Genomic DNA, 24439 nt, shown 5'->3' with positions numbered 1-24439 from the left:
ATATATTTTTTCTGAATAAAAACTTTTTTCTCCTTAACAGTGTGGAGTATGGTGTGTAGATATGTGGAAAAAAATCTTCATTTAAATGCATGAAACTCTGAGGCACTGAGAGAACAAAATGTGAAAAAAGTTCAAAGGGGTGTAGACTTTCTGTAGGCACCGTATTTCCTCACATTGCTTTTAATTCCCAACATGTGTGTTGTCTCAAAAAACATAGAAACAATAAAGAAACTACTTAACAGCTGGTGCAGTAAAACAAAGGTGTTATGTTTTAACATTTTATTATAAAGAACATTTGTATGTGTAAGACATTTTCTAAATGATGCCTTAGATTTAAACACAACAAGGAGTCAAGTTGCATAGAAGTCAAAAACTTTAAACTTTATATTTTACATTTCTGCATTTGATAGTTTATTTTTTAGCTTGATAACTTCAATCAATGGCACAGACTTAACAGCAAACAAAATATGAAAACTGTCTGTGGCCTAACTGCAGTTACATGTTTAACAATATTCTATGGCTGTACTAAAGGAGTGCATAGCATTTAAAAAAAAAAAACTATTGATATGGGGGGGGGGATATTGGGCTGGGGAGCTGTTGCTTTTGGTAATTGACTTAACAGAAAAAAAAAAACCATGAATTAAAAACTGAGCACAAAATAGTACCAACATGATATAATTCATTTGTTAAAATCTGTCTGCTTATTTACATTGATAGATACGATGTTGCTGGTTCATTATATAACAGTTGATACTTCATGACGATTCAACATTTTACAGTGTTCAGCTTGGTTACCAAAACAACGCTGTTTATATAAAATAATTTCAATATGTGTTCAATTTTATTTTGTCGCTAAGTGAGTTGGGAGGATGGTCTTTCGGCCCTCTGAGCAGACTGCTCTACAGCACTGTCAGTCACGTTGTTCATATCACAACCTGAGGTCACACAAATTCCTGGAGAACCACGATGTCCATTGTATCCTCTCAAGCCAGGCTGGCCCATGTGTCCCCGAGGACCTTGCTGTCCTGGTTGACCATCAAATGCTGTTCCAGTTCTTCCCCGTTTGCCTATTGTTTTTGTTTAGAAAATAAGGAATTATTAGAATTATAACATTGATTTATTATATATGCCACACTTGTTAATGACAGACCCTAACGGTTCCACAGTTGATTTGGGTGTGCACACATAACTACCGTTGTTCTTAAGATTTTGCAAAATGAAAGACAATCTTTACCCATCGGTCCTTGATTTCCAATAAAGCCCGGTAGACCATAACCTTTAGCTCCCTTATCACCTGTATCTCCTGGATCACCTGAAAGTAAACACACAACCACATACCATCATCTAAAACTCACTTCATAAACAATGTTCATCAGGGATTTTTTAAATGCAACAGTACAATGAACTATTGTTGTTCATGTGGTACAAAATGGACCAACTATCTTTATATTACTCATGTTTACATACTATAAGTCATCAATATGTACCTTCATAAAAAACATATATTTGACTTTATATGATCCACGCCAACCCCACAAGTAACGCTTTTTTTCCCAAATGACTTAACTGAGGAACATAAAGGCAAACAAAACAGGAGGACTGATATTTACATGATGAAAATAATGATTCTTTCATTGCAATGAGATAGATACACTTATATAGAAAGTTCCATGGTAGTATTTAAAACACATACCTATTTCTCCTGGTTTGCCTTGATCACCTGGCTCGCCATAGAAACCCTCTTGTCCTTCTTCACCATCCACCCCATTTAAACCTGGTTCACCCTAACAATGACAAACATACAAAAACATGACTGTGACAGAGAAAGAATGATTATTGGTGATAGATCTCTCTTCCGACCAGACCATTCATTCCCAGCATTAGAAGGAAGTTGGTCATCTAGAAAAGAAGCGGAGCTATTATACACTAAATCATCGACCCAGAAGAGAAACAACATGGCAGACGCAGTTTGGAGGAGAGGTTGCACTAGTTAATCAAGGGGTCCTGACTGACAGTACAAAAGAGGGCGTAGCAAAGTGGTCTGTTCCTTTGTATGGTTATGCTGAACTGTTATCGTTAGTGTTTTGTTTATTTTTGTCGTGTCTACATACTGTTTGTTATTATTAGATGGCTGAACATGATCTGGAGCAGTTTTTAACCTGCTCCTTCAGTTAACCTACAGTGTTTTTAAAAAAATCTGCATGTGTAGGTGAAAAGATCTTCAGTACAATAGAAGAAGAGTCATGGATGCTAGATTTAAAAGCTTTGGCAATCACCTCATGAAATTGAAAAATTTTCAACTAAACACAGCAGAGCAAGACCTGCTGTGCCAATCTCCACCAGCAGAGGGAGTATGCCTGCTGGTCCCCCCACCTCAACCAAAAGGGGAGGAGTCCCTGCCACCTTCGCAGCCAAAAGAGGAGGAGACCCTGCCGCCTTCGCAACCAGAAGGGGAGGAGCCCCTGCCGCCTTCGCTGCCAGAAGCGGAGGAGACCCTGCCGCCTTCGCAGCCAGAAAGGGAGGAGCCCCTGACGCCTTCGCTGCCAGAAGGGGAGGAGCTCCTGCCGCATTCGCAGTCAGAAGGGGAGGAGCTCCTGCCACCTTCACCACTGGGAGCAAAGCAGCAGGAGCTGCCTCTGCCTGCACCAATGCCAGGAGCATAGCAGCAGGAGCTGCCTCTGCCTCCACCACTGCCAAAGGGAGAGAAGCAGGAGCTGCCTCTCCCTTCACCACTGGAGGGACCAGGACAGGATGTTGGCAGTTCTCAACAGCCCCTGCATAGGTTGCTGAGGGGAGCATGTGGGAAAACCGCCTGTCCGCAGCAGCTGCGAAGAGGGCTAACCCCAGCACCCCCGATAATCCTGGCTCCATCACAGGGAGAAGTGGAGCTCCTGCTGCCGCCGTTGCCTCCCGAGGGTCCGCTGCCTCCATCGCCTCCCAAAGGTCCGCTGCCGCTGTCACCTGAAGTCGTCGGCTCTGCCTTGCCTGGGGACGCTGGCGCATCACTTCCCAAAAATACCAGCCTTGCACTGCCCAAGGATGCCTGCTTTGCACCGCCAAGGATGCCTGCCTTGCACTGCCCAGGGATGCCACGTTGCTCCGCTCAGGGATGCCACGCCTGCTCTGCTCAGGGATGCCACGCCCGCTCCGCTCAGGGATGCCATGTCCGCATTGCCTGGGATTGTCTGCTGCTCCGCATTGCCTGGTGTTTTCTGCTGTGCCGCATCACCCGGGGTTACCTGACGCTCTGCATCGCCTGGGCTTTCCTACTGCTCCATATTGCCTGGGGTTGCCTGCTTCTTCGCATTGCTTGGGGTTGTCTGCTGCTCCGCATCGCTTGGGGTTGCTTGCTGCTCCACATCACCTAGGGTTGTCTGCTTCACCACATCACCTGGGGTTGCTGGCTGGACCACATCGCCTGAGGCTGCCTGAGCTGTTTCTGTTGTGGTTCTGCTTCGCCTGGGGTTGCTGTCTGCTCTGCTTCGTCTAGGATCGCTGCCGGCTCTGCTTCACCTGGGGTCGCTGTCAGCCTTGCATGGCAGCAGGAAATACTGTGGTCGTAGCCCCACAGAGGGGAACTGCCAGTCTTGAAGAAGGTGGGGGGGTCAGTAGACCAGCAACCCCTGCAACTGTTTCGCTGTGGGAGATCACGTGGCTGAAGCCCAGGAAGAGGGAGCTGCCAACCACAAAGAAGTGGGAAGTGAAAGACCTCCCACCATGGACACCCCCATGGACACCATGCTTCCCCTCTTCTAGGACTCTGAAACTGAGGAGGGAGTTAGCCATTGGGGCCATGTGTGCTTTGCACAAGGGGGGGGGGGGGGGGGGGGGGGGGGTATGTAACAGGGCGAGTAGCCCTGTTATTATTTTGTATTTGTTTTGTTGTATTATTGTTATGATTTATTGTATTGAGGTATTTTTAAATGACAGCGTAGCCAAGCGTTTGTTTTGTTTTTATTTAAATGTGTTCTGGCAGAGGCGAGGTTGACAGCTCATCCTCTGCCAGGAGTATTTAAAAACCTTGTGTTGAAGGTGGCCATCTCCGGAATTAATTAAGTGATTTAATTTGTTGCTAATCGGGAGATGGTCACCTGCATAAAAGCCTGCAGCTCGCTGCACTTGGGGTGGGTGTTTGGGGCGAGTGAGAGAGGCATGTAAAAATAAAAATAAATAATAGGTATGATCAGTGCGATCAGTGAAGGCTACTGCCCAATCTGATCACAATATTTTGTGTTTGTTATTTTGTTTTTGTATAATATTTATTTTTGTTTTATTATTCAAATAAACGGCGCTGCAACGTCTTTTTGCCCTGCAGTACTGTGCTTGTTTATGTTCCTGCTTCTGGCCTGACATCACCACATCAGCTACCCTGTCACATCAGGTGAAAACTTAAGTTAAAAAAGAGTCCATACAAAACTGGTGATTCTCTGAAGCAACTTGTTCAGTTTAAGTAATGCTTTAGTTTACACAGATTGGTCAGAAAAGAATGGCTTATTTAAGTGATAGAGCCCGTCAATGCGAAATGGGGTTGGGGTAACGAAATCAAGCACATCTATCACACGGTAGAGCCCACACAGAGAGGGCTCTATTGCTATTAGAAAACAATTTATTTCTTTATTTTCTCTTTAAAAAGAAGTTTAAAACATATATTTACCTTAAACTTCTGATATTTTGTCAGGTAACCTTCTGCTTAAGAAAACAGTCCCTAACATAATTATAATAGAAAAACGACATATACATGGAGAAAACGGTTTTTTTATTATTATTATTATTATTATTATTATTATTATTATTATTATTATTATTATTATTATTATTATTATTATTATTATTTGGCTAACATATTTATTTATTTGGGTTCTTACTCTTTCTTATGGACATTACCAGACAAATTAAATGTACAATTGTTGAATAGTCTGTGTAGTATGTAGTCGGACTCGTAACTTGGGCGTCATTCAGAGAGTGGATTGGTTGGTGCAGAAAAAACTGAAACAGGGTTGGCAGTTTGACAGGCTGGTTTTAAGGGAAGGTGTTGTTTGGATCCAGCTGATAACATAATTGTGGACCAATCGTGTCTTTCCTGTTGATTTGCTGTCCAGTAGCTGCGAATTGAGCCTTCACTATGGTGTGCTGTCACAGACATGATTTCCCTTGTCTCAGGACCAGCGTCAGAAAGTAACTGAACAGCAGTTGCTCTTATACAGTGATTAGCGTAGCTTTTGCGAAGCATTGCTTTTTCGCCCAATCGTGTTTTCCCTAGTGGTTTGCAGGTATACCACATAGGTTTTTCAGGAGAGAACGGCTTTGGCTGAAGTTAGAAATATGGTGGATTTTGAGGCATTTTAGACATATATTTAATGAGGGATTGTACTGGACACATTGGGTCACCAGGCTTTTCAAACATGCTGCCTTGAAGCATAGCTTTATTTCTCTCTGTTTCATCAGAGTGGTTTTTTGTGTGTTCGTTGTAGGTTAGAGTAACATATCTCAAGCCATTTTTGGCTGTATTTACCTTCTCTGCCTTGACGGGCAAAGTGTAGCTGTATGTCAAACCACACTTTATACAGAAGCCCTCTTGGTTCATCAGTAGTTAAGATGCCAAGTGTTTTATGTTTCTGTAGGTCAGGTTCAGAGATGAATTCATGTTTTTCGGATTTATCTTTTCTGTCCCTGTGCATTTTTTTAATCACCCCTGTAAAAACATTGTTTGCCACATTGTGTAAACTCAACACTGTGTGTACTGTTTATATTTCTGCTATAGGGGGATTATTAAGATGTCTATTAATGCCTGCTCTGATTAAGACGTATCTTGGCACATTGTATTGGTTTCCTTTGGCGTTTCTTAAAGAAGCATAAAAGTGCCTTACTCACTCATTTAAGTGTTGCGTTATCCGTTTTAAATTCTGTTTTATGGTGCTTTTCAGCTAATCAGTTATTAAAAAAGAGATATTGACCATTTAGGTTGTTGTCTTGTTCATTTTTTTGCAGTTCCAAGTTTTGAAGATCATGTTCCAGTACACTGATATGTCTTTCTTTATTAGTTTTAGTCTTGGGGATTTGCTGTTGCAGATGTTTGGCAGCTGGATTGTATGTAGTCAGTGAGGATGGCAAATTTAAACACTCCAGTATTGATATATTTCAGAATAAATCAAAATTTATGGTATCAATGTTTATTTATGGTATCAATGTTTAAATAGCTTTTTATATTATCAAATTGTAGATTAGAATGTTAAGGGGAAAAGCCAGTATTTATGCATGATTGATTTAAAATTGAATTCACAGTTAAGCACTTCAACATTCCAGCGGGAATCTATGCAAAATAGAAGCCTGCTTAATCTGGAAGCTGATTGGCTGTTCACGCTCAATCGTTTCTTAAATTCAGTGTGTATGTGGAGCACTAGAAGTAGGAAGACAGTCCCTAGTTGGTTTCTCAGAAGCAAGCATCTAAAAGTATAGGCATATAAAAAGCGGCCTCGTAATTAAAGTATGACCTATATAGCCTTTCCATAAAAACAAACGCTTTAGCATCTAAAGTGCATCTGCTTGTAAAATACAGAGAAGTTAACTGCATAACAAATGTGTGAAAACATTTCCAAGCTGAGATTCAGAGTCATTCTCTGCTGAAACACGGAATGAATGCCTTTTCTGTAACATGGTGTTTGTCTTCACAGAGATGTGGAAAGTTTTAATGTTTTCATTCCGACCTATACTGCCAAATATTTCAGCTTTCTTACTTTAACACCCTGCCATTAAAGCACTCATTTGGCTGAGAAAAGGGGAAACAGACTACGTAGTTCTTAAGTATTGCAGAGAATGGGGCCTGTGAAGATAATCATGGTAAAAAAAAAAAAAAAAAAAAAAAAAAAATTACCTGTAAGAACTGGTGATTAAAATGTTATGACAGTGATGCATAATAATGTATAATAATTTTATATATATATATATATATATATATATATATATATATATATATATATATATATATATATATATATATCATTTTTTATAGATTTCTGTTTAATTGTTTTCTATGTTACACACATTTTAAAAGATGCATGTATATACTCACAGGTGGTCCAGGTTCTCCATTCAAACCCTGGGGTCCTGGGGGTCCCATTGGTACGTCACCATAAAGTGGACATGCACTGGCACATTTCCTTCTCACAACGTTTGCATATACTGACATCTGTTCAAGCACCACTCTCTGGCAGACCTCAATTACATGTTCTGCAGGGAATGTTGGTCCCTATATTAAAAAAGACACAGACATATAGTTTAATGCAATACGCACCCTGTATATATTAATTAACTACTTACAAATCAACAGAACCTAAAAAAAAAAATCATTCTGCATGGTTAAACATACATGGTCAGATATCAGCAATAAATGTCATTACAATTTGAATCAAAATATTGCTTTTCAAATTGTTTTTATAACACGCAAAACCTATTATGTACCCAAATAATTTTAGTTTTACTATGACAAACATTCCTAAAAAGATCAACCTTCTGCCTTGTTTATAATTTACAGTTTTAAAGACACTTACAGGGGGTCCAGGAGGCCCTTGGAATCCGACAGGGCCTTCGTCTCCACGGACACCCTTTGCTCCAACGGCCCCTGAAGATCCAGGCTCCCCACCTGGACCTCTTTTACCTTGGACTCCCAGTGGCCCCAGCAGGCCTTTGTCTCCAACCTAAACATGTTAATGTTATTAAGAGTTACATGAATAAAGAGATACTTAATCTTTTCTTTTTTTTTTTTTTTTTAAAAGAGACCAATCAAAAACAGTACACAGGTCAAATAAGTCAGTACTACCTCTGTTTAACACTGACTCTCACTAAGAATCAAAATAATCTGTTTTAGTTTATCAAGGCATGGGTTATTTTGTAAAATATTATAATACAGATAAAGTATAGAGTGTGTTTAAAAAGTTAAGTTTTTTACAGGGCTTTCCAACAAACTGTTAACACATTAACAACAGTGATTTGGTTGGTACTCACTTCTCCTTTTGGGCCTTTGACTCCTTTTTGCCCCTTTGTAAAGACATAAAATAAATTATTATAACTGTTTGTAATGATATATATATATATAATATATATATTATATTATATAATATATATATATATATATATATATATGACATTATATATATATATATATGTTTATATTATATTTATATATTATTATATCTATATTATTGATATATATATGTGAACAATATATATTTTTTTTTTTTTTTTTTTTTTTTTAAATGAAAATACATTAATAACAAAATTGTTTTGTTATTGTTGAACCTTGTCACTTGTGGAACTAAGGAATTCCTATGGATACCTGTGTCAACATGTGAGTTTTATTATGTGGAAAATACCCAGCTTAACAAAATCAAAATGCTTAGTTATTATTATGTAGGATAATATCGCGAACCATAACATGTTGGTACCTCCAGTATGTATATCATCACACCCCTATTTGATGTATGTTATATATTATGGTAACAGTAATGTTAGGCTTCTTATATATCTGTTTGTAACCTAATACACAGACATTATTTCAGCGAATGTCATCAGCTACTGCCACCAGTCACTGTCACCAGTGAGTTCCACTTTTGCTGGTTTCTAACAAACTAGCTTGCTATGACAGCTTTGATAAGCTCAACTAGAAGTACAATTGACGTCACAAACATGTCTTTAATGTTAATAACGTAGCAATACCAGTGGTAGTATTAATGACTGTTATTCATAATACAGCAGAAGAGTTGAGTATCTGTGTCGTTGTCTCTGGCACTGCATATTCACCAATAAAGTATACAGTACTGGCATAAACAATCACTTCTTTTTAAATGTTTTTCAACTATTGCTTTTTAGGTTTTGTTACTTCTAGTTCTGAACATAAGGGGGTGCTAATTTGTAAAGGCAGATGCAAGTTTTTGCCACAAAAAAAGTACGTATGTTAGTAGTATACATCCCCTGCCATGCTGTAAATGCATAATTAGAGCCATCTGAAAAGTTAGATCAATATGACCTACATCCACTGTATGTACATGTAAAACTGCAAGTGTGGCATATGAACATCCACACATGGCTCTCAACAACCTGAGATAAAAAATGTGACAAACCTACAGATCTACAAATGTGTATATGTTCAGACGCCTGTACTTTATCCCAGTCTTTGGGGTTATGTACACAGGGGGTTCTCAAACTTTTTGGATCGCACCCTCTTCCTCTTGTCTGTGGTACTTGTACATATACTGGTAAAAAAAAATTAGAATGACACTAAAAAAATGTATGGAGAAAATGTTAAATTAACATACAGTCTAAAAAGATGTTACGGCATTCGCCAGGTAGACATTTTACGTGTTGCCCTCCCTTAAAGTACCCTCATCTAGACTTCAGATGTGGTCATTATTCAAGTGGCTGCTCAGGTGATAACATTATTTGTTGGTTTGGGAATCATGACTTTTAATAATGCCAGTTGGTGGTAGACAACAATTTTTGACTGACATCCAGACTGCTAAAGCTGTTGAAATGCTGTAATCTGAGGTTACCGAAAGACTTTTAGCTGGTCAATGTGATGTGAAATCTTCTGATGGTGGACATGTTATCAAACCACAGACTTGTACATTAGATGTCCTGGATGGGTCACTGGAGGTCGACCACACCTTGCAGTGTCCGATATCTACACAATATGGCACAGAGAAATCACTAGTCCATTGCACAGGGGCCCAAATATCCACTTTAGGACTGAAGAGAACATTGTCACCTGATCAGAAATGACAGCTCCATTGGAAGCATGTTTTGTTCACTCACAAGTTGAGATTTAAAGTATGAGTGTGAAGAGAATGATTGCTCAATTCCACATGGTTGAATGTGACCATTTTGGAGGGGAGGCCTCTGCATTGGAGGTCGCACAGATCTTATTTTGCTTCCAACAGGCAGATTTAGATCTCTACAGTACACAGACATGGTCTTGGGGCCTGTAGTAAGACAGTTTGCTGGTGCAATTGGCCCAGTTTGTTGTGGTGCAAGGTAATCATACAGGATTGACATGGATTATCTTGAGCAGGAGACTATAGAGGTTGTGAACTGGCCAACAAGAAGCCCACCCCTTAATACCATAGAACACCTCTGGGACCTTCTAAGGCGTTGTGCTCGTCCATATGTAACCCTACTCGTGACACCAGAGAGCTTGATGCAGACAGAAAAATGGGACATGATCCCCAAGGATGTCATCCACACAAGTGACCTGCTGCTGAAGTCCACAATGCATAGTTCCTGGTGCATTATTGGGCTGGAAACAGGTGAAATTTGCCTGTTGCTTGTCATAACATGTTGCTCTAGTCAGCAGACTTGATCCATCAGTACCCACTTCCGACTGTGTTTGGGTTTACCTGTGCTGGATGGGAAAACATCCACTATCACCTACTCTGGAATACTTCTGCTTTCCAACGATTGTTGCTAAATAGTTGTACAGAGCCTTTAGGTAGGTCTAGTCGACATACATTTGCATAGATTGCAGATTATAGGGTTTTTGAAAAATGCAAATGGTCCATTTTTCTTATGCTTGAATGGATACATTCTTTTTGCTTTACCGTGCTTTCCCTTAGCTTTCACTGTGTTTTGGTATGTGTTTACTATAGTAAACCACAGTAAACATTTATAAAACGGCAATGTCCAGATTGGTTAGGAGTCTGAATTTGTACTAATGCTTTTAAACTTTACCTTAGGTCCTGGTCTTCCTGGTAAGCCTAGATGACCCTGTAGATAAATCAGAATATTTATTACACTTTGTTAAAAGTGCATTTCTCTCATATTTCAAACCATTTTGGAATATATACTGTATAAAAGCATAACTTACAGTTCTTCCAGGTGGGCCAATAAATCCTGGTCTTCCTGGTTTTCCAGCTGATCCCTTTGGACCTTGTTGACCCTGTAAATAAATACTTTCATGTGATAAACCTCTTTCCAATTTAATGCATCAACTCCAACCTAGCACACTATAACTGGTCTTTTATTAATACAATTGTTACTCACTACATTATGTTAAGACTGAGCTCTTAACCCTTTAGTTCTGCCTTGTACACACATACACACAATTTTGTATTGTTTTCATTTTATTCCATCACTGAAATGTCACACAATTGATACATTTTTACACAAGGTGTCAAATGTGCTTCCTTTAGTTTCAGACGATGTCAGCATCAAGTATCATGGTGGATGCATGTGTCAGGGAGTGTTCAAGGTAACTATTTTTCACCATAAGTAAGAATCAGAATAATACTTTAAAGATGTTCTAAATCTTACATTAACAAAATGCAGAGATTGCTCTCTGAATTGAAGGTTCATCCATGTTAGCTTTCTATTGGTCTTTTAGGTTTATAGTAAAAACACTAATACACTATGACTATAATAGCTACTTACAGGCATTCCTCGTGGACCTTCATCCCCCACAGGCCCTTCAGCCCCTTTCTCTCCCTTTTAAAATAATAAAACATGTTATTTGTTTTCTTTAATTAATTTAATGTATGAAAAGAGTAATTATATTAATATGTTTTGTAAAATAATTACCAATTCTCCACTGCTGCCAAGACTTCCTTCTCCGCCCTGAGGACCTTGGTATGCCTAATGCAGACAAACATCTTGAAGATTATAATCACAATGAAAGCACTAATTTTTAAATACAATTAAAAGGTCCAAATAGAAAATAGATATAGCTTTCTATGTTCAGAAATCTTACCTCTATACCAAGATCCCCATCTCTTCCTGGCATACCTGGGTCACCAACAATCCCCTACAAATAAAAAGATATATAAGCATGCTTGCATTTATTTAAGTGTTAATGAAATGTTGATATTATATGTATTCTATTAGATGTGTCATTACCTTTATTCCTACAAACCCTTTCTGTCCCTGAGGTCCTGGAAAACCCTATATAAAAAAAATAAAATAAAAAAGTAATAATAAACAAATATTTAGTAAAACCAGTTTATTTATATATTGCACTGTTACTTTGCACATCTATTCATATCTGGGAATGGGAGCTTTTGTGTAAAAAAAAGAAAATCTAAGAATCAGTGGGGAGGTAATGTACAATTAACAGCATTTTTAATTGAATGCTTTGTAAACATGAAGTAAAAATTATATGACCAGAAACCATGTGGTACATTTTTACTGAACAATGTTTCTTTTTTTGTTTTGGTTTGGTAATTTTTTTATTTTTTTTTTTACTGGAATTTAACTGAGGAAATCATAAAATACATGTGTGCGAAATTTGAAGAAATCTCATATTAGGTCAAGGTCATCAACACTGTAAATATGAAGTCAGTACCGGAAATGACTGCTGAGACATAAGGCTGCCACAAAATGGAAATCTTTTCTTTTACGATACCCATAATCGAATCATAGAATACAGTTGTGTAACAAGTATGAAGCCAATATCTCAAGCCAAAAAAATCACAGCACTGAAACATACTGACAGTAAATCACAAGAGATGAAAGCTCCTCAGCAGTCTGTAATAACACTGTTTTGGCAAAAATTACCTTAGTGTTATTGCTCTTAATATTATGCACCCAGTCATTTTTCAAAATGCATATGTTCTATTATAAATTTCAAAGAACCTGTATGGCTTTATGTGAAACGATTCCATGAAAAACAAGTTATTACAAGGATACAGTGTTTTCGATTTTCCATATGCCTTATGTTTAACTAAATTACACTTCATTGTAAATTGTTTGTTGTTTCTGTTTAGTTTATTAAATCTTTGTAACTGGGTACCAGCTAACCCTAATGCTAACATTAAATTACAGTGTCATACTTACAGGTCTTCCTTTCATTCCTGGGGTTCCACGTTCACCTGGATCACCAACAATTCCCTACAAAAGAATACATTTATCAATATAATTTACTAAAAAGGTCTAAATACTGTAAACAATTCCTGTATGAAATGCTTTGTTATTCTTACCTGCCGCCCTTGAGGGCCAGGTGGCCCTTCAGATCCAGAGAACCCATCATCGCCCTAATAATGTAGCCGGGGAAAATATTATAGCAGGGAATGTGTGAATAACAATATATAATTTCCATCTTTTTCCAAACAAAAACATTCACCACTTTTTTTTCAAGACTATTAGGTTCCTTGGAATTTTAGGAAACCAAGCAAATCTGAACAGAAAAGTACATTTTATTTGAAAATCTGTTTGGAACTTACAAATGTAAACCAAAATGAAGAGATTTCTAGGTTGTTTAACTGCCTACCATGTACAATCAAGTGGTGGTTTTATGATAGACCATCACATTTGGGTCACTGTATAATACATTTCTATAATAGCTTCCGAATAAGCATATAATACTATAAAAGATTAAAAAAGATGGAAATGAAGGACAGCTTTGACCACTAAAGCAATTATTACCTTTGAGCCTTGAAATCCTGGAATTCCTTCATAACCTGGTTCACCTCTATCTCCCTGGATTAAAAAAAAAACAAAATGGTATAAATACTGTATATACAAAATACAAACAAATAAATAAAAATAGACTTGATATGTATATACAAAGATAAACTTGGATTTGTTTTTACTGTATTCTAAGGCATAAGGAATCTGGCTGTTTGTTAAATACATACTTTATAAATCAAATTACAAATATATTATCATGATGGAAACACACTAGTCCCAGCCTTCCTAAAAAAACAAGACTCCTTAGAAAGGAGTTTACGTTACTAGTGAATAAAAAAAAAGAAACTAGCTCATCAATATCAAAATAAGTAAGTTGTTTTTCTAGTTTTAACAGAATCCACAGCCCTACACTTATTCAAAGAAAAGGGCATTAATGCCACATTCTTAATCCTACCGTTTCTCCCTGTTCACCTCTCTCTCCCCTCTCTCCAGGTTCCCCAGACACTCCCTGTTAAGGCAGAAAAAAATAATAACATGCATCTTATTTCAGTAAATTCATAATTTTCCCAGCAGCAGGAGCACTCTGTATAAAGTTGCTTAACAGTGACACTGCACATGTATAAACTTACTTTAAAACCTAGAGCTCCTGTTAATCCATGAAGTCCTTTTGGACCCTGGTCACCCTGTAACATAGATAGTATTCCGTTATTGCCAATTGTCACTATTCAAAAGCAACTGAAATGTTTAGCTGTTCATGTTAGAGAACGTACCCGCTGACCGTGGAGTCCTCTCATTCCCTTTTCTCCTTTTATTCCGGCAATTCCCTAAAAGAAAGCAAGTTTTGTAAATATGCAAAACATCATACTTGATTTTACATTAATGCAGCTAATAAAATAGTCTTACTTTAGCCCCAGTTTCACCAATGACTCCATAGTCACCAGGACTGCCACGGACACCCTATGAAGAAAGAAAGTTCTATTATTATAGTTAAATAATAATCCTTAAAGTAAAAACATCATGATGGAAAATGAATCTGAAAACATATCTTTCTGAATATGTATTGAAAATATGTACCAATATAGTACTCCATTTAATTGCTATATAGAGATGTGTCATAAGTGCTGCATTTTTAGCCAAGAGGATAATGTTCTTTTATGGTGGAGCATGAGTCTTGTCTGAAAAAAGAAATCCAGTTTGATCCGTCTGTGCAATATTGTGCACTATGTCCCCCAGTAATCTGTAAAAAGTATTATTAAAACCATGAGGCTATTTATAACATTTTCATTTACACCTGATTCTTCATTAGTAAGTGTTTTTATTTGTATTTGTCTTCTGTTTTTAATCAAGTATGTATAGATTTCTCTTATTTTCCACTGCAAATGTCATCTTCTAGTGTAACATCTTGTTCATCTCTGCTTTACATTATTAAGTTCACTCAAATGCCCTTTCTGTTTGTGTCCAGTTTTTTACACTTTTTCATATTTATTTGTAATATATACACTGTCCTCTTATTACAACTTTTAAGGTATCTAATATGATAGTAGAAATCTATGTATGTGAATTATTTATTTTTAACACTCTCAAGATAGAACCTTGTTTTGCAATATAGTTGTATTAGTTTGTCTTCATAGATATCTGTCAATACAACTCAGATGTCTACATTACTCACAGTTCTCCAAAAGATGGTTTTATAATGAGGGAACATGTGGTTATTTTCTTTCTTGTTCCAGTAAAAATGTAAACAGGGCTTTTGGGAAGAGTGGTTGACATTGGACTTTGATGATGGAATTTCATGTCTTTTCCTATCTAGTTTTAGAGGGGTCTTTAGTAAAAAGGAGCCAACAGTGAATCATATTTAAATTAGGCTGGCCCATTACTGAATACATTATACAGGCTTTCCTTGCTCAACAATGCAGCTCTAGAGCAGACAGAGAAGGCAACACAAGCTTATAAAACCCTGATGTAACTTTTATGTAACCAGCTAGAATTAAATCTTCAAAGAAAAGAAAACAGAAAAAGCTAATTATTTAAAGCTGTTTGGAGCTAACAGCCATTTGAACTAATCACCAGAAATAGCAAAAATAGAAGTACTTCTGTTCTGTTTTACATTAGCAAAGATGTACTTCATATTAATGTGACCAAATAGGTCACATTAATAAATATTTATCCAGCAGCTACGCAGTTTGCATTTTGCACTGTCACAGGAAATACATGATACAAGGGAAGAAATCTCAAGAAAAAGTCTGTTCTCCAAGATGGATGACAGTCAATATAAACAGATAGCCACACTGATGTTTTATTGCATTTTTTAAAGTAGAATCTATATTTTAGTAATCTAAACGGTGACAAATCCTAATGCTGCACTCTAAAATGCATTATTTCCACTGCTCCTTCTTTAAAAAAAAGGACTGCTTATATAACATTTTCATTGATTAACTAGTGAGAACAAATTCCTAACTCTCTCAAATACTTTTTTCATGAACGGCAAGCTTTATTTAATTACAAAAATGTAGTCCTTAACAAAACAGCCTTTAAGGTTTTGAGAATGCTCCGCAGGGTGTCAGCAAAAAATCTGTAGCAAGCACGCTTAGGAGGATGAGAAGAGTCAGAAAAAAAAAAAATCTAAAACGTAAATGTATAAGGATTGCCTATTTATGTATCAATATACACCTTATGTACAACCAAGATCTATACTCTGCACTGGTTATTAAATGGTTAATTGTGAGGGATTTACAATCCTCTGTGTGCCACTTAAATACCTTTCACATTGACAAGCTCTACCCGGGTTGGACCCTACCCAGGTCACGACCCAGTGTCAGGCAGGCAGTCTAAGCGTTTTCACAATGCTTTTTAAAGAAGCAGGGTCGTCCTGGTTGACAGAAGCAAGTACACAATGCTCCAGAAGCACAACGTTCATATGACCACACTTTCACCTGTTTTTAATCTCTCCTGTGAAATGCAACTTAAGCCAACCTTTCGCAAATTGTTTAGAAAAAAATACTTGTTATAGACGCCTCCACCCAAACTTCTCTGGGTTAAATCGTCAGCCCAAATGTTGATTACAGCAAAAGTCTCTTAATTACTCCACACCATCCCTACAGCAATCTGGCTCCTGGTGTGTCTCAATCAACAAACCCTGAATAAACGGCTTGCAAGGTCCTTGCGGAAGTGAAACCTATTATTAATGTATTAATTCCTCCGATTACAAATGCCCATCATGCATTTTGTCTCACTCGACCCGGGTTATAGCGTGTCAACCCACTTCCTGAGCTAGGGTCTACCTGGTTATATGGTTTCACACTACGCAGGATTGTGACCCGGGTAGCTGTTTACTATTTTAAATGTACAAAATGCATCAGATACTTACCCAATGTCCTAGTCTTCCGGATTCACCTTGATGGCCTTTATGACCTCTCTGCCCCTAAAATGAAAAATAAATAAATTACATACAGTAACTTATAAATGTAAAAATATTTTTAAAAATACTAAATGAACAGTTACTTTAGGCCCTGGGGTGCCCTGAACTCCAGGTTGTCCATGCAGACATCTACACCCGGATGGATTTCCAGTTAGGCCAATTTCTGCACTTCCACCACACTAAAAAAATAAACAGTAAAAGAAATGTGACAATTGTTGACTTATCGTTATAGCTTGTACCTTTAAACAGACACATAATTCAAATACTTACAACATTGGAAAGCTCACAGCATCTTTCAGAATAGGCCTGGTCTGGATCACAATTAAGATCCATTTGCTGTAGATCCAGCTGGCATACAAATGATAAAGTTACAAGCAAAACGGTTTAATTTTCCAGCCACCACAAACAATTGCTATTAACTTTGTTTCCCAAGAAAGTAGATATTACTGAATCATTCACCTCCACAAAAGTGTTACTCTGTGTGGCAAATACTAAATTAAAAACATAAGTAGCGAAAATAGTAGGCATAGAACTGAAGTTTAAAGGTTTGATGGCTTAAGTTATTTTGAAGAGACATAATACTTACAGAAACAGATGAGTCATCAACAGCCCTTTTTATTATAGATGTGTATCCACTTCTAATCACTGGTCGTTGGTCATTAATTGGAATGGTGCTAACTTCCTGGCAGTCAATTAATAATTTCACCTGATCACCTTTCACGCTAAGGGCTAGTTTGTGCCATGACCCATCAAAAAGTTTCTCCACATTGTGAAATGTTCTTAGCATTTGGGTATTCTGGGGAGTGGCATAAAAGAAGTCCAAGGACTTGGTGTCTCCTGAAAAACGGATGCCAACTTGCTCATTGCCATCAGAATCGCTGACTTGCCACAAATTCCATGAGCTTTCAGTGTCCTCCAGCATCTTAAACGTGGCTATAATAGAGTAGTCTGAAGGCAACCCATCAGGATATACATCACTGAAAGGAAAATTACAAAAATAAAAAAACAGCAAAATCAAGGGGTAATAACCAGCCTTTACCTTGCTTACACCTAAAAACCTTCACATTTTCTTGTAGATCATTTACTTTTCTAGACTTCATTTTCACTTTTATCGTGAAGACCATTCATCTTCCCACAATACTTCTGGATCACTTCACACGAAGATTATACAGAATATTGAAGATTTCTTTTCGTCTACAATCTAAGCCTACTACTTACTGACATTTTACTCTTATAAAAAATTACTAACTTAAACAACTAAACATTTGTATCATGTTTGCAAATATGACTCAATGATTATGTTTTGTGTTAAGGTGCTTTCACTATGAGTTCAGGAGCTGCTATTCAGTTCTAGTAACCTGCTATAGACATACCATATGTAACATTGGCTAGATCAGCCAAGATCAATCAAGTGGCTTTATATTAGTAAGTGCCAGCAACATCTAGATCACTGCTGTGTATTGCCAGCAAAACAAACAAAACAAAAATTTGGTTTAGCACCATTCTGAATCCATCAAATGAACACTTTTCATCTATATTGCTATTTATTAAAATGTACTGTGGCAGACGATAACCATTTAATATGATTAATATTTAATTTGGGGTCAGATATGTATAGTTTACAACCAAATCAAGTTTATTGTGTGAAAAAGAAATTACCCCGTTGATTTTTTTAAGTGAATTGTGGGGTTAATCCGGAAAGCTAATGCATCTGCCTCAGATCCATCCACTGTCCTCACACCTTCTGACTGAGATATCCGGAATTCTTCAAGTAGATCAAAACCTGAACAACAAAATCATGAACACATTGAAGGGAATCATTTAATTAAAAGATTAAAAGAGGGACTTTAGTCAGTAACCTAAAACCTTATGAAATGTATGGCAATACAGTAGCTCATGTGTAAAAATTAAAGAATATAAGTATGCAAGCATTTCGGTTTTTATAGAGACATCAAATAAAGCCACTGCATTTTGTATTATAATAGGACAGTGTAAGTAAGACCTCTAGATTGAATCTAGTATTTACTAATTTCATTGAAAATCATTCTGTATTTAAACATAATTCACTGCGTAGATACATCTTATTCAACACATTACTAAAATTAATCTGAAAACAAATGCATGCAAATCAATAGAAACTAAATGTACAGCTAGGAATGTGTAAACTAATCTTTTGATGCCAGGCCTTCTGATCTGCCATCTGCTGTTCACGTATGGAATGACAGTTTAATATACTGACTGTTCAGACGATACAGGCTTTACTTACTCAGCTTTATAAGTTATTTACTGTAATTTGTACCACTGAGGTTTTCATATTCTGTAATAAAATATACATTATAATCTGTGTCATTCGCACTTTGGGTTGGAATGCTAAATGACACAATTGAGTTTAGTATGTGAGTAACACTTTGAATATCAAATTTTAAATATTTATTTATGTTTGAAGCAAAACACAATACAATTTAAATAAAAAAAAAAACTCAACACCAAGAATTTCCTAGAAAAGTGTATGTACAAACAAGGCTGAAGTTTAGTTTTTAATGATCTAAACAGTGACAACCTATATTTCTATACATATACAACGAGCTCACAATTGCCCTTAAATTGAAAGGCAGGACGAAGCTGATGACAGATACTGTCACCTTGCATCTTTTAGTAAACCTTCCAGGTTTTTAATCTTGAAACAGTCTTCATCTAGAACTGTGACCAAATGCACACAAAGATCATCACCAGGACCATGCAGTCAGTCTCCTTTTAAAGAAATGTCTATTAAGTCTATTAAGAACATTGTAATCGGTCCATGTGGAAGAAAGGGATTCACCTGTACAGTTCTTCAGTGCAAGAAAGTACTTGACATGATCACATAATTTATGCCGCATTACCCACTGGTGAACAATGCATTATAAGCCAGATCTTATTAGTCACTTTTTTATTAATCAAAACTGATTATCTGGAGTATTTTTCAATAAATAAACACACATACATTACTATTCTTTTACATTTTGTTAGCAGCTTGGTAGCAACTGACAGAAAAGCAAATATTGTAGTCCTTGATAACAACACACATATATTTTATATGTTTTAATCGTCAGACTACCCTCTCCTGTCTAAACCATGGCATGCTGTTGTTGGTAATGAAGACTAGAGGAAGTAAGACCAGCGATGAAGCCCAACCATGTGGATTAATCAAACAGCAACAACTCTGCAAATGTAATGGTAAAGTATTTTCTAAGAGAAAATAAAAAGGTTTGCTTAGTGGTGAGACAGGTTCGGACAAGAGAAACAGCGTATAATATCACCTGGTGGCTGGATGTTAGAATTGCACATTTTTTGGAAAGCTATTATTCATTTACAGTCACAACTGCAACATATAACTAGAACTTAGATTTTAGACATTAATATATTAGCCTCAATATGGAATATGTATGCTTTCATTGTTGTATAAATAAGTAACTTCTCCACAGCAATTGATACATAGATAAGGCATTCACTGTCATATTTAAGAAAGTATAAAGTAGAATGCTGCTAGTGAGATTCACACTTACTTGGTAATTCCTCACATCTTGTAAAGCCAAGGAACACAAGAAGAACTGGGTAAACCAGCAGAGTTTTAAGGGTTGGAGTTTTCATTCTGGGAGATTCTGGAGTTTATATACACCTAAAATAAAAGATAAAGGAATTAAAATATTGTAATTGCAGAATAAACATGAATGAAATAAAATATTACAAACTAGTCCTCATAAGGTATATAAAACTATATATATATATATATATATATAAATATATATATAAGGTATATATAGTCATATATATTATATATACCTACACACACACTACCTCAAACCACACCAACAACACACACAAATTGAAAATGTGGCAAATGGTTGTCACTATTTCAAATCAACACATCAAACCTGTTGACCAGGGTTGTGAAATGCCTGAGAAATGTTTTAATCTATATTACCCCTTGGGAAAATTGGGATATCTCAATACATATTATTATTAAATGCCACTAAAATGTGCATAAAGTATACCCCTAAAATGTTTTTGATTGGACTGAATAACAATTAAATGAAATTAAATGAACTACATTTGCATTGATTCAGTTTTATTATTTGTGATAAAATGTAGCATTGCCATTGTGTTGTTATTGTGTTGTACACCGTTGTTATTATTCAATTATTCAAGCAGCATCGATTGTCCAGGCAAAGTTCTAGGACAGAGCAGCAGGCCTGGAGGATAAAAATATAATTTTTGTATGCAAATAAAAAATAAACAAATCTCAAAAGGACATAGGACCTCATAGATTCTGCATATCTGTGTATGCTTGTGTCTGTGGCCCTACTGTATACTAGCTGTAGAGCAAAACTAGACTCACAATATTCCTGCAGCTCTATATGTATGTTTGCCCCATATGTACAAAGCTAGTTAGTGCCCTTTTAGCACCCAGTTTATAGTTGGAGTAAATGTAAGTACTGCCGTCCTACAAGGAGGAGTGTCAAGGCAAATATAATTAGGAAATGGGTACAACACTTTAAAATTACTTATTTAGTGGTTGTATAAAGCCAACGTAGCATCCAATACAGTATTTCTGTCACTATGGGGTCAATCAGTTCTCTTATTTGAAGATGTATGCAGGCTTTTTTTAAGCTTCTCGGTATAAACTGTGGTAAAACTAATTGCATTACATTGTTGAGTCAAAGATCCGGGATTGACAGGGAAGAAAAATGAAAAGAAAATGTGTATCACAGTATACACTAGAAATATATTGAGGCTGAATAGACCTCGTCATTACTGTCACACAGGGGGTGTAACAATACTCTAATGTCATGATATAATCTTGCAATATGCAGGTCACAATATGATATGTATCATGATACATGTGAAGTATGTAACAGAACAAATAACCATATCACTCTTCAAATTCCCCAGCACTAAGCTACACATTATTATCTATATTACTATTTTATTTTAATATTAGCAATTTATGTTTTACATGATCTGATTTCCTTCATATTGAATATAGCAAGTTCATGTTTTAAAATGTATTGATTTGTATTTAACAGATTTGTGTTTCATAATGTACTTAGTTTTCCAGTGTATGTTCCTAGTAAACCATTTAAATAAATACATGCTTTATCCTAGATGTTGATTTGGAACATTGAAAACCCTGGACTATATCTGAATATCACGGCAAGGTGCTCTGCCAACAGGCAGTAAAAGGTTGCCTGATCTTATTGTTCTGTGCTACAAATCCTACAGACTGAGAGAAATGTTGCATCTATATCTTGACTTCAAATACTCTACACTTTTTGTAGGCAAGCATTTCAAAGAGACCTGTTGCATCTTCCCTACCCCTGAGCCTCCCCCCTGCAGCCCCTCCGTGACCCCCTGGTCCACACTTCCGTTTGCCTTAGGGATAGCGTAGGATCCCAAAGGGACTGGCAGCTGTCTTTCCATACTCACCTCACGTTTTCAGACTGCCCCTTTAACATTATGGTGTAACAAAAAAAAAAAAGTCGAAATGATGCCCTTACTCATAAAACTTTAACTCATGCATGATTTTTTAGAATATATGATAATGTTAGAAAGTGTATTGAAACACATACATTAATCCCCAAATGAATTACATTTATTGAAAGTGGTCTAAAAACAAGAAACAAAACAACAAAAGGGACTGTTACAATTGTGTTCAAAATCCCTGTTGATAACATTCTGTAGATGGCTTAAAACATTACTGCATTAAACGTTAAAACACAATCTTTTCTTTATACTGTAGTAATTGTATACTTTACTACACATTAAACTTGCAATTCCATCTCAATTTTTCACTCCCTTAAAAAGACCAATATTGAACTTAACACCTACAGTCTGCTGCTAAGTCCCACTGCATGTCGGAATTTGACAGCCACTGAAAAATGTAACTGGTTTTGACAGCACCTAGATGTATTTGTTCTTTATTTTAGGATCTCTTATAAATCATTGATGTTTGTTGCTAGTTTACAGATTGCCTTTCCATTAGATTAAAGTTAATGCATAGAAATCAAGCCAAATATGTACATTGTAATGTGCATTTAAAAAAAAAAAAAAAAAGATATTGCCTGACGTTAAAAAAAGTTAATAAAATATAAGTTTATATGTATATATATATATATATATATATATATATATATATATATATATATATATATATATATATATATATATATATATATATAGATATATATAGTGCTTAAGATATCACGAATTCTCAATATCAAGTTGGTATCCAGATTAACAATAATAACAATATTTAACAATGAGGGATACAAAAAATAATGGACATGAATTGGGTCAAAATAACTAGTACCAATCGAAAATTACCATCGTCAAAATTAAATCAAATACTTTAGGTAGCTGAAAACGTTCACTGTCAATGTATTTATTTTAAAGAATCCTGGACTGACATATTTAAAACGGACCTACAAGAACACACAGTAATTACACAATCATCAACCATTCATACAAGTGTGATGTGTAATGCTATTCTACAGTCAAAACCCAATGAATCATGTATACATTAAACAGGTAGGATATGTATGTAGGCAGGTTATTCTAATGTATGTTTAATCGAAAATTACCCTCGTAGTTTTTTTTTTTTTTTTTTATTTTTTTATCAACGCAAATAAACAAATTAAAGCATACAGAAATATAAAACACCTGCTATTAGCCAATGTACAATTTACAGACCGCTATTCCCTTATATACTGTTACAAACTGAAATAACTACAGGAACTATACAATATTAGTTTTCCCCTTAACAACATGATATTTCGTGCATTTAATACAGCATTGCTTTGTTTTTTTTTTTTTTTTTTTTTTTTTTTCTTGTATTTATTAACTATAGTAAACATGTTTATAGTCATATTCATATATTAAAAGAAGCAAAATATAGACTTACATATTCTTTAAAAAATTAACTTGGTCCACAAGACGGGCTGCTGGTGTGTCTTTCACAGGTACCCCACAGTTCTGTGAATACAGCCAATTTTAAAGCGACATCCCACAGGGCCAAACTGCGAGCGCAAGAGGTAGCACCTTCCCTGAGATCTTCCTCGTGCCCCTGGGAGTTTGCCCCCAGCGCTCCGCTCCACCTTCGGTACCAATGGGATCTGCCCTCTCCCCATAGGTTCACTACATGAAGCCTTCAAACATGATTGGATGCTGATTCCGTTGTATGTAAAACGAATGCATATTATCTTGGAACTTTGCTTAGCCGGGTCATGGATAACCACTACAGTAATTCAATATGACACGTTATTATTATTATTATTATTATTATTATTATTATTATTATTATTATTATTATTATTATTATTTTCTGTTTAGTATTATTTTTATGACGCATTGTAAAGACTATATCTTTGCCTTGATGTAGAGAGTTGTTTAAGGTTTAAATTGAATAAAGGCTATTCCCAAGGTCTTTATTAGAAAAATCAATCACAAGCCAAAAATAATAAACATACGTTCGTGGGTCTCGATTAGCTATATCTTCAGGAATTTCTAAATTAGTAGTTTCATCACAATTTAGTAAATCATTATTTTAAAAATGAGGGATGGTTACATGCATACAAAAGTAAGACTAAGGTGACC

The 24439-nt window shown here is 36.2% G+C and overlaps 1 protein-coding gene across 1 annotated transcript; it reads right to left on the bottom strand.

Annotated features, from left to right (window-relative positions):
* Positions 1-287: 287 nt before the first annotated feature.
* On the bottom strand, positions 288-23932 carry zmp:0000000760 (collagen alpha-1(IX) chain). Its single transcript, XM_041251461.1, has 26 exons — positions 23748-23932; positions 20353-20465; positions 18467-18590; positions 17394-17784; positions 17078-17155; positions 16891-16986; positions 16757-16810; positions 14293-14346; positions 14160-14213; positions 14019-14072; positions 13844-13897; positions 13405-13458; positions 12960-13013; positions 12817-12870; positions 11881-11925; positions 11735-11788; positions 11566-11619; positions 11419-11472; positions 10856-10927; positions 10720-10755; positions 8002-8034; positions 7548-7694; positions 7070-7246; positions 1694-1784; positions 1235-1312; positions 288-1067 (listed from the first exon to the last, which is right to left on the bottom strand). The coding sequence occupies exons 2-26, from the start codon at positions 20435-20437 to the stop codon at positions 853-855; spliced, it is 2262 nt and encodes a 753-aa protein (XP_041107395.1). The 5' UTR covers positions 20438-20465; positions 23748-23932; the 3' UTR covers positions 288-852.
* Between the last annotated feature and the right edge of the window lie 507 nt (positions 23933-24439).

This window comes from Polyodon spathula, chromosome 5 (genome assembly GCF_017654505.1).
Source record: "Polyodon spathula isolate WHYD16114869_AA chromosome 5, ASM1765450v1, whole genome shotgun sequence".
In the NCBI taxonomy this organism is placed as follows: domain Eukaryota; kingdom Metazoa; phylum Chordata; class Actinopteri; order Acipenseriformes; family Polyodontidae; genus Polyodon; species Polyodon spathula.
The sequence above is the reverse complement of the archived record's forward strand: the minus strand, read 5'-3'. Positions and strand labels throughout refer to the sequence as shown.